The sequence below is a fragment of the Manis javanica genome, chromosome 5, assembly GCF_040802235.1.
Source record: "Manis javanica isolate MJ-LG chromosome 5, MJ_LKY, whole genome shotgun sequence".
In the NCBI taxonomy this organism is placed as follows: Eukaryota; Metazoa; Chordata; class Mammalia; order Pholidota; family Manidae; genus Manis; species Manis javanica.
In genome coordinates, this window is record NC_133160.1 from 132767065 (window position 1) to 132776980 (window position 9916).

The following is a 9916-nucleotide window of genomic DNA, read 5'->3' on the forward strand; positions in this document are numbered from 1 at the left end:
AATTGACTTCTGCCTTTGTAAACCCTCTTTCTGACTCCGGCAAACATAGCGGGCACAGCAAAGTATTTCGAAGTGGCTGGGAGCTGCACTGGCCCAGGGTTATCCCCAGAGGGCCAGGCCTATGGAAATGGCCCTGTTTACACCAGGGGCCCCCTCCACTACAATATTATCCCAATCACAAAGAATGCCATCAAACTTCCCCAAAGGCTACTGTTATTTATTTTACCCTGGTTACCAGAAACAGAATCTCAACAACAAATAACCAGTATTACAAACGTCTGCCATCCCTGCCCAAGAAACATTAAGAAACTCCATTCCCTACTTTTAAAGGAATTTAAAAAGACAACACCAGATGATGGAGGGTATTTGAGGAGGGGGCCTGGGGGATGGTGGCTGGGATCCTGCCACAAATCAGCAATAACCCTAATCCTGTTCTCCTCACACTGTTAGGAGAGTCATGAGGACAATGAGAATTTTCTGGAAACTTCTCTCTTTAGACTCTAAAGGGAGTGCAGAAAACACCAGTTTTTTCCTGGGTTATTTATTACAATAAAGAAAGCCCTATAGTTCCTGCTGGGCCATTACCCTCGTGCCCCGTCCTGAGTGACCAGCAGAGCCTCCGCAGGGCCGTCCCCATCTCCCGGCCTGTGCAGAACCAGGAGGTACCCCACTGCTCATTTGGGAGAGATTTGCACAAGCCTGTTCATTCACCCCGAAAACACCGTTTGTTTGCACCCTCCTGGGGTGTAAAACGAAAGTCCAAACTCCACCTTGCACCCTGGCGAGAACCCCCGCCCCGAGGCAGCGCTGGCTGGCTGCGGGGCGCCCCGCGTGGTTTTGATTTGCTGCGGAGAGGAAACTAACTGGCCGGCCCGCCGGCACTACGGCCGCGAAGCCGCTCCAGGGGCGGCCAGGCTCTGGGCCCCGCCCTGCCCGGCGTCCCAGCGGACCAGGGAGGAGCCACGAGCCCACAGGAGCAAAGGGGCATTGAGGGAAGGAGGACAGGGAACAGGGCCAGGGGAGGGAAGGCAGCATCTGCAGGACAGGGAGGAGAGCCTGAGCGGGCTTTGCCTCGCGGAGTCAGGCAGCAGACAGACCTGGGTGGGGTCCTGGCTCTGCCTTTTAGGGGCTGGACCAGCTGACAGTTCCTCTGCGCCTACCTTCCCTGTATCTGTACTAAAGGGACTGAAGATGAATGCTGGGCTTGGTGTAGATCATGGACATTGTGTCAGATACCCTGCACAGTGCCTGACGCACAGGTTTTCAATAAAGATAAACAATAATTGTTACTACCTGTATGACTCCATTCAGGTAATTAATTCTCTAAGCCTCAGTTTTCTCATCTTTAAAATGGAATTGATATTCTTATCTTCTGCACAGGGTTCTTCCAAAAATGAAAGGAGCTCTTTTATAATCTGGCACAATGTAAATGCTCAGCAAATTCTAATTCCTTTTCTTTCTCCACTCCCCTGCCCACCCCCACCCCTCCTGTGGATAAAATGAGAGTTTCTGTGGCTAGGATTCTCACCTGGCTGTGGTTGACTAGCTCACTGCACACCCTTGGGCAATACATGGCTGTTGACTCTATATAAAGAGCTCCTCCCCCCAGTGCTCTGGGCACGACACGGTGGCAGGGCTGCAAGGCTGCAGGAGAGCAGAGCAGAGGCTGGGTGGTGGCAGCGCCAAGGACAAAGGCCCAGAGGACGGCTGTGCAGGACGACTATGCAAAGAGGCCCAGAGGACAGCTGTGCAGGATGACTGTGCAGAGAGGCCCAAAGGATGGCTGTGCGGCACGACTGTGCAGAGAGGCCCAAAGGATGGCTGTGCGGGACGACTGTGCAGAGAGGCCCAGAGGATGGCTGTGCAGGATGACTGTGCAGAGAGGCCTGGAAGATGGTTGTGCGGGACGGCTGTGCGGACAGAGGGGCCCAGAGGATGGCTGTGAGGACAGAGAGGCCCAGAGGCAGAGACCGGCTTGCTGCATGCAGACTCACTCTGAGTGAACAGGATTTTAGTGACTGATCTGCCACCTGGAAATAAAGTTGAGTATAACCCTTTCACCCCAAGAACGTTTTGCTGTCATTTTCTTTGGTCACATTGAATCCATAGCAAACTTGCCTGGGGCTGAAACCCACTGGCAAGACACTTCCACTCCCCATCCCCCCAAGTGGCAATGGAGGTGTTCCCCATCTAGATGGGAGAGGGCTGTATCTCAGTACCAAATGGTTGCAGTTCAGAATTTGAAAAACAAAGAGGTATTAAGAAATACTAATAATGGAGGAGATGAGCAAAGGTAAGGAAATATAAAGCTAAATTCATGAGAAGTAAACACAGTGTGGTCTAGAACTATAAATACTCAAGTCAGCCTGAGACAGCGGATGGAACTGGGGCTTGGGTAGTTTCCAGCTAGGACTCTCTCTTTTCCAGAGTGGGCTCAGACCACCCACTTGATCCCCCTGGATGGACTGGAGCTCTGAGACTCCGTCCAGCCTGAGCTTGTAAGGTGAAGTAGGACAGACTCAGTCCAGCATAGTGGAGAAGTGAGGAGTAACTGTGAAGTGCCAGGAGATCGGGAAGTGCAGCTGGCAGAGAGGAGGAGAAGCCTACAAGAGGCCTGCAGACCTGTTGTGGATGAAGTGAAGGTTCCTGTGGCCAGGAATCTCACCTGTCCCTGGTTGGCTAGCTTACCACACATATGTTGGCAATACCTTCTTATTGACTCTAAAGAGCTCCAGTCAGTGCTCTGGGTGACACAATGGCACAGCTGCAAAGCTTCAGGATAGCAGAGCAGAGGCTGGAGTGGTGGCAGCACCGAGGACAGAGACTAAGATGGCTATGGAGGCAGAGAGGCCCAGAGGCAGAGACCGGCTTGCTGCATGCAGACTCACTCTGAGTGGATGGGATTCTAGTGATTGACCTGCCACCATGGTAATAAAGTTGGGTATAACCCTGTCACCCCAAGAACATTCTATTTTCATTTCTTTAGTTACATTGGATCCATAGTGAACTTGCCCAGGGCTGAAACCCATTGGCAAGACAGCTATGCAACAGACAGAAGGAGAGGGAGAGGAAATAGTGTGACAGCAACAAATGTCAGCATGGTACTGCTGAACACCTTTGCAAGATAAAGCCCCTAAGAGAACTTTTAATTCCAGAACATGGGTAGAAGACCATTGTTAAGTATATAAAGATTAACCTCCCACTCACTGGATATTAGTAATACAACCACAGAATGAACAGAAATAAAAGTGAGCAGAATCCAGTTGGAGATACTTATCATGCCTTGGAACTGAGATGTTTTTAGAATCTCACGTTAGTAAAGTTTCCCTCCTTTCCCCCAACACACCCTCTTCTCAAAGGTTAGATTAGTCTTGAGTGTAGAAAATTGTCCTTCATGTAAGGAAGGTTTGGGACATCTCCAGAAGCCCTGTCAAGAGCAGGCAGGGATTTTACCCTGTGGAAAAACAGATTTGAAAGTCTGGCACCATACCTCAGTAGGCCTCCAACAGCTATTCATTTGGACTGCTCTCTTTAGTCTCAGGCCCGCAACCCAAAAAGAACCATTCATATCTTCTATATGAAATATAAAGATCAAATATAGTCAGAAGACATTGATTCAATCATTTGTGTGACCTTGACATCACTCAAACTCAGAGCCTGTTTTCCTCACATGTAAAATGTTAGTATTGCCACCCCCTTCTCACAGGATTATCCCAAGGATTAAATAAGATCAGGTGTGTGAAGCATTACTCAAATATAAGGTATGGCTATTTGCCTGTGAAAACAGTGACTCACTTCACTTGCATGAAAGGTCGCCCAGGCCCACATAGAAGTAGATGAGACACCTGGCAGTTTAAACACATTTGTGGCAGGAGCTATATGGGAAGGGTTCCTAACAGCCCCAGATCAACAGCTATGAGCTTCTAGAAGGTTAAAGTGTACTTTTTGAAAGCAGCATTCCCAAAGAAGAGGCTTGCCAAATAAAGCACGTACAAGAGGAGCAGTACTCACCTTCACGGCTTAGTTAAGGAGATCTCTTAACAGCATAAAACATAGAGCCAGGTATTTGTCTTAGGGATACCTGGAGGATCATGAAGGAAATGAATGGGAGATATGCTACTTTGAATATGAAGCCACAAATTACAATTTACAATGCTCAAGTTTGACAAGTTATTTAACTTGTGTGTAAGCCTGTTTGCTCATCTATAAAATGGGATAACAGAACATACCTCCCTGTTTTGTTGTGAGACTAAAGATATAACCATAGGAAGGTATCGTGCCTGACTCAATGTGCTCAATAAATACAAGACCAGTGTATTTAACTTAATTTAATAATACTTTGAAGGATAGAAGGTGAACACTGCAATAAAGACTAAGTCAGATGTCTGCTCTTTAAAAATGAGATTTATTGTACATAAAATAAATTAATTACAGTTTAAGCCAAAGCATGAGTGGCTTTTTAAAGTGCATCTGTGAAGGGGATTTGGCAGTGGCCCCTGCATCTATTCACTCACTGTGAGATGGTATTTTTGTATTTAAGCCAGAACTCGGCCAGGCTTCAGGAACCAGCCCAACATCATTGCTGTGAGCCATTTACACAAATCACACACCAAAATCAATGGACATCTTTTTTTCTTCTGTACCTTGATGCAACAGTTTTAAAAAAAATTACACAGTTTCACAATTACTCAAAGTCTGGGGCTGAAGAGTTTGAATTCTCAACCACTCAACACATGCCCAGCTAGGCACCGTTATCCTGTGTCAGGAGGAAGCAGCGCCTTCCTGCAGGCCACAGAAGCATACAGATGTTGCTCTACATAACATCTGGCCAATGAATCCCACCCTTTTTAGGGGGGTCAGAGTAGTATTTCCTTCCTTGTTCTTTTAAAGAGAAATCTAGGTATCCTTCAGGTTAGAAAGGCATTCTATAAGGAAGAGTGTTCCAGAGACATAAATCATACTGGTAAAAGAAAAGCAAGTAGTCTACTTGGGAAGAAAAAAAAGGAAAGAAAAAATAAACGGGAAAGCCCATGAGTGCTTAATCTGTTCTTTCATTCCCACTGTAAATCACACCAATATATTCGGTGAAACTACAACTGGACATCATTTACAAGGTGGTTAAGGACAAAATCCAAAGCGATGATGCCCCTCCCCACCAAAAGAAAAGATGGGGAGTACATTTCACATATTCAGAGTAGCTCAGCAGATTCATTCAAGCCTCATCAATTCTGTCCGCCTGCTCAGAATGCTTGCTTTTCTGCTGCAGTAACACAGGCCCTCCTGGCCTCTCTGCTCCAGCCCTTTCTGGAACCATGACTTACTGCCAGCATTCAACGTTCCTGCACTAGAAGAACCTCCGGCCCTCTCCTGGGAAGACCCAACCCCCTGGAATGCCTCTGCTTCAGACGGAGGTGACAGTCCTCACTTTGGCAGAGAGGGCTTGCTTGAACCTCCTTTTCAGGTCCTGCATGTTGGGTGACTTGGGCCTGGGGATGAGGGAGGTTCTCCGCTTCTCTGGCGTGCTGCTGGGCTGCTGCTTATGACTCACTTCTTTGCACAGGATATGGAAAGCGTTGTAGACGTCGTTGTAATTTTCACTGACAGACACTTCATAGAATGAGCAGCCCAGCATGCTGGCCAGCTGCAGTCCAAGCTGAGGGTCCACCTGCTTGACATGCAGCAGGTCAGCTTTGTTGGCCACGACCACCATGGGCAGCCGGGTGCCCAGGTGTAGCTGCTGGACATGCTGGTGGAGCTGGCCAATGAGTTCATAGCTCTTGTAGTCAGTGATGGAGAAAACGATCACCACAGCATCAGCCCAGCGGATGCACCTATTCAACGGCTCACTACAGCTCAGGCCGTTCTCGCGGACCTGCACAAGAGGGGAGATGGCAAGGTGAGGAAAGTATTGCAAAGAGCCCTGGCTTGGCTGGATAGAGAATTCAAAGAGCCCTTGACAGTAACACCAGGCTGCAGGCTATAAACAAGTTATATCCCCACACGCTTCAGCTTTCTTGACAATATGTTGATCCAGCTGCACAGAGTTGGAATAAATAACAGTGCAGCTCACCACACTCAAGTGGAAAATTGACCTGCAGAGAACTCCATGCAGAGAGACTTTGTAGTTGCACAAAATGGGAAATTAACTGGCTAGACAGTAAGTCTGGGGAAGTAAAGATAGGAACTGGAAGCATTTAAACCTGGATAACTGCCCAGTTCAAGAGGGAAAAAAAAACCAGACACAAGCTAGCATGGCTCTTTTGTCTATACAGTAACTTTCCATAACAGAAAAGTGATTGCAAGTATTTGGAGACTATACCTAGATGTTTGATTTTTAAACCCAAAACACAAATGTAAAAATGAACGTTTTTTTTACCATAGCAAGGGTGCTTTGCCAATTCCAAGTGTGTTCAGTTTGGTCTTTCCTGCTGGGTAGAATCCTCCTAAGAGAAGATTTCTGCCCCTTAAGCCAAATCTCCTGAATTAAGCCAGGCTGAAACTGACCACAACCAGATACAATTGAAGTGTCAAGCAATATATAAAAACCTACACTTGACTCCCCAGATTTCTCTCCTTCTTCATCATGAGGTACTTTGAGAACAACTGAACAATTCCATGACCTGGTCAAATATCTCAGAGCTTCTCACCTGAATACCTGGTGTGTCTTGAACCTGAATAGCCAGGGTTTCACCTTCTATTTGGACTTGTCTGGTATAGAGATTACCTATGAAGGCAAAAAAAAAAGATGTATGTTCTTCCTTCTTGTACAACTTTTAAAACATTGTGGGATTTTTCTTTTTTAAGTTAGAAAAATCCCTGAACCAAAGTACAAAAAGCTATAGCATATTCTTTTTAATACCCTTATTTCAGATTTTTTTTTAAACAACTGCAATTTTAATCCTGTATGAGTAGATTTATTAAAACCAGGGCAAATTTTGCAACTTTTTAGAAAAATATTTGTCTAATTTTAAATGGAGCTTCCATATTTAGAGTATTTCCTTGAAGAAAATTTTCTTGCTCAACATGTGTGAGACTATTATTTTATTTTAGTACCTTATCACGCTTTGACATAGTTTTATATTTTAGCCATTAGATATAATAGCTTGGTTTGTAATATTGTTTATAAATGCATGGCTAACATTATCCGTTGGACTAAAAATGTGACATCATGATAGCCAACTCTACATCAAAGCAGAAGGCTGCCATGCCTTATCTTGGGATGGTTTATACAGACTATTTCAAATAATCCCCTGTAGGTACTTCATATGGTCTAAGGAATTAAGCAATTTGCTAACAGAGCATAGGTAGAAAGCCGTTAAGCCTTCCCATTCTTAATCATAGGGATTGAAATAGTGTCCACTCATTTACTCAAAACTCTCCTAAAATTTTATCATCTAGTTATTTTTCTTTGTTAAGAAAACAGAACTTAAGGTTTACAACTGCTCTCCTTTGGCCTTTACTTTAAAAAGGTCACCTCTGAAAAGCAGCCAACAGAGAGGGAAAGGGTTGGGGGATTGGAGCTGGCCATCCTTTTTTTTTTATGACTTTTGCAGGAGTGTTTTGAAGGGAGAGGCTCTTGAGTACAAAGGGTGCTTCCAACTGGGTCCCTATAGTTAAAACATACCAAGGGGAATACTTTCAGGCACTTGATAAAATGATGAATGGGTTTGGAATGGAATGAGGCCAGATGGCAGTTATAGGAAGCGGGGGAGGGAGGAGCCCAGGAGGGGGCAAGCAAAGTTGGAAGTGGCAGGATCCTGATGCTGAGACTCAGAGCAGCAGCACTGGTGCAAGTTGACAGCATCTTCCTCTAACATATTTCCTTACCTGCATTTCTTTCATAGTCACCAATGAATCGTTTGGTGAGGAACCGGACCACCAGAGCTGCAGATCAGGAAAGAGAAAGGAAAGACAGTTAATCCTGACATAAAAAGTTAGATCGATCTCCACCCTACCCCTAGCCTGGAAAATAACTCTCCCAGAGAAGGTTGTGCACCAAATTAAATTCCTACCCTACAGCTCCTTGACCCTTCTGCCAGACACAACAGAGAGGGGCTGCAAGGCATCAAAAGCATAGTGAATTATGGCTCTGTCCAGCTGTAAGGGTCATTTGGCTCACTCCCCTCCTGAGCCCTGCTGAGCCAAACTTAAGCCTTCTAGCAGACAAATGTCTTTCCTACCCTTAAAGACCTCCAGGAAGGGTTATGTTCACTAAGTCCTCTTTCTGTTCCAGGCACTGTGAGAGGCTGGAGAACCCCAAAGTTCTAATCCCAGTTTGTGTTGGTGGCAGCGGGAACGTCGCCTGGCCATTCAGGATCCCAGTTTCCCTCATACGCTGAAAGAGGGGTTTGGAAGTGATGCTAAGTTCCCCTCTGAGGAGCAACGGATCAAAGGAGAGAGTGGGCGGTCAGCTTCAGCTCCACCTCTCCCCCACGCCTCTTTATCCTTATCTGCTATTGGGGGCCGCCCATGTCCAGCCCGAGATAAGCGGGTTCTCGCCTGAGCACTAGGACTCACCGGTTTTGCCCACGCCGCTGGCGCCCACTACGGCGATCTTGACGAGGCGGCGGCCCGCGGCCCCCAGGCAGCAATCTGCGGCGGCGGCGCTGGCCGGTGCTGGGTATTCGGCGATGGTGCACATGTTCTGAATGAGGCGCATCGCCGCTCCGGCCGGGGCTGTACCGCGTGGGACGGGACCTGCAGGGCAGGGGGAGGCCCGCGCTGCTTGGGAGCGGGCGGGAGGACCGGGTCGGGGTGGGGGCCGCGGTAAGCAGGCACTAGAGTGCAGCAGCGCGCCGGCTCAGGGAGGACTCAGGAGGGCCACGCTCAGGAATGGGACTGCACCACAGCTGCGACTGCTCCGGGCTGCGTGCCCGCTGTTTTCTACGGAGCCGGCCCCGCCCCCTGGCTCCCGCGACCAATGCTGGGGCGCCCTGAGCGGGGCTCCGCCCCCGGCGCTGCTGCGCGCGCGCGCTGCGGCCCGGTGGGGGGCTCCCGGAGCTAGTGCGGGGCCCCGTGAGGCGCGGGTAAATGGGGCAGCGGACCAGAGGTGGGCAACGTGAGGGCGGGAGCCGACGGCACAGCCAGTGGCGGACGCCGGGAAGGACAGGGCCGGGGGGTCCCGCTGCGCCCGCACGGGTCAGATGCTGTGGCTGCATGGTCGGGGGGCGCCTCGTGTTCCGGGAGGTCCCGGCAGGCGTGGGGCGCGCCTGTCTGCCTACCCAACCGGGCGACCGCGGCCCCAGCCCTCGGAGAGCAGCTCCCGGTTTCCGACTCACCGGCCTACTCCCTGCAGCCCACTGACCGCTGGCCTCCGCCTGCCCCCGCCCACGCTCAGGGAAGCTGCTCTGCGGCATGTGTGAGCGCTGGGGGTCGTGAGCGCCTGTCCTGCTGCCCGGCTTCGTGCCCATCTCCTTAATTTGGCGCGTGATCGCACTGACTTCCGTGTTTCTGGCTGGTATTCCAGATCATAGACTTGGCTACAATGGCTGGCAGTTACAAAGACCCCCATATCCACTCACCTGAAATGTGACATTGGACTTAGGGGCAAAATACTGTCGCCCATTTTGCTCTAGACCCACGTGCTGTGACTCTTGTGGTCAGGGAGGTGGATCACTGACCCCCTGACAAGCTCACGTGAACATGTACAGTCGGGTGCATGTACAGCACACCCAGAGGCAAATTAAGAAGTAATTATAGAACAAGCTTTCTAATGCATCACACACAGTCACAACTCCTCCAAGAGCTGTAAAGGGGAAAGAAAAGAGTTACCGCAGCTGTCTCTGGGTACCCACTGGCTTGAGAGGCAGAAACTGGAGACAGTTCGCAGCACTTACTCTCAGGTCACAAGGAATGGCAAGACTTACTTAAGTGACTTGATGCCAAAGTGGGCTTGCACATAAAATACCCAACTCCA

At 48.8% G+C, this 9916-nt stretch overlaps 1 protein-coding gene across 1 annotated transcript; it reads right to left on the reverse strand.

Annotated features, from left to right (window-relative positions):
* Positions 1 to 4384: 4384 nt before the first annotated feature.
* RASL11B (RAS like family 11 member B) lies at positions 4385 to 8860 on the reverse strand. Its single transcript, XM_017675915.3, has 4 exons — positions 8518 to 8860; positions 7828 to 7884; positions 6648 to 6724; positions 4385 to 5872 (listed from the first exon to the last, which is right to left on the reverse strand). Exons 1-4 carry the CDS (start codon positions 8657 to 8659, stop codon positions 5402 to 5404), a joined length of 747 nt encoding a protein of 248 aa, XP_017531404.1. The 5' UTR covers positions 8660 to 8860; the 3' UTR covers positions 4385 to 5401.
* Between the last annotated feature and the right edge of the window lie 1056 nt (positions 8861 to 9916).

Excerpts from the sequence above, each read along its gene's own strand:
- RASL11B (XM_017675915.3), bottom strand. The coding sequence starts at position 8,659 with ATGCGCCTCATTCAGAACATGTGCACCATCGCCGAATACCCAGCACCG. Across the intron at positions 7,885-8,517 it reads CAGCGGCGTGGGCAAAACCG|CTCTGGTGGTCCGGTTCCTC; the intron begins GTGAGTCCTAGT and ends CCTGATCTGCAG. Across the intron at positions 5,873-6,647 it reads AAGACACACCAGGTATTCAG|GTCCGCGAGAACGGCCTGAG; the intron begins GTGAGAAGCTCT and ends CCTCTTGTGCAG.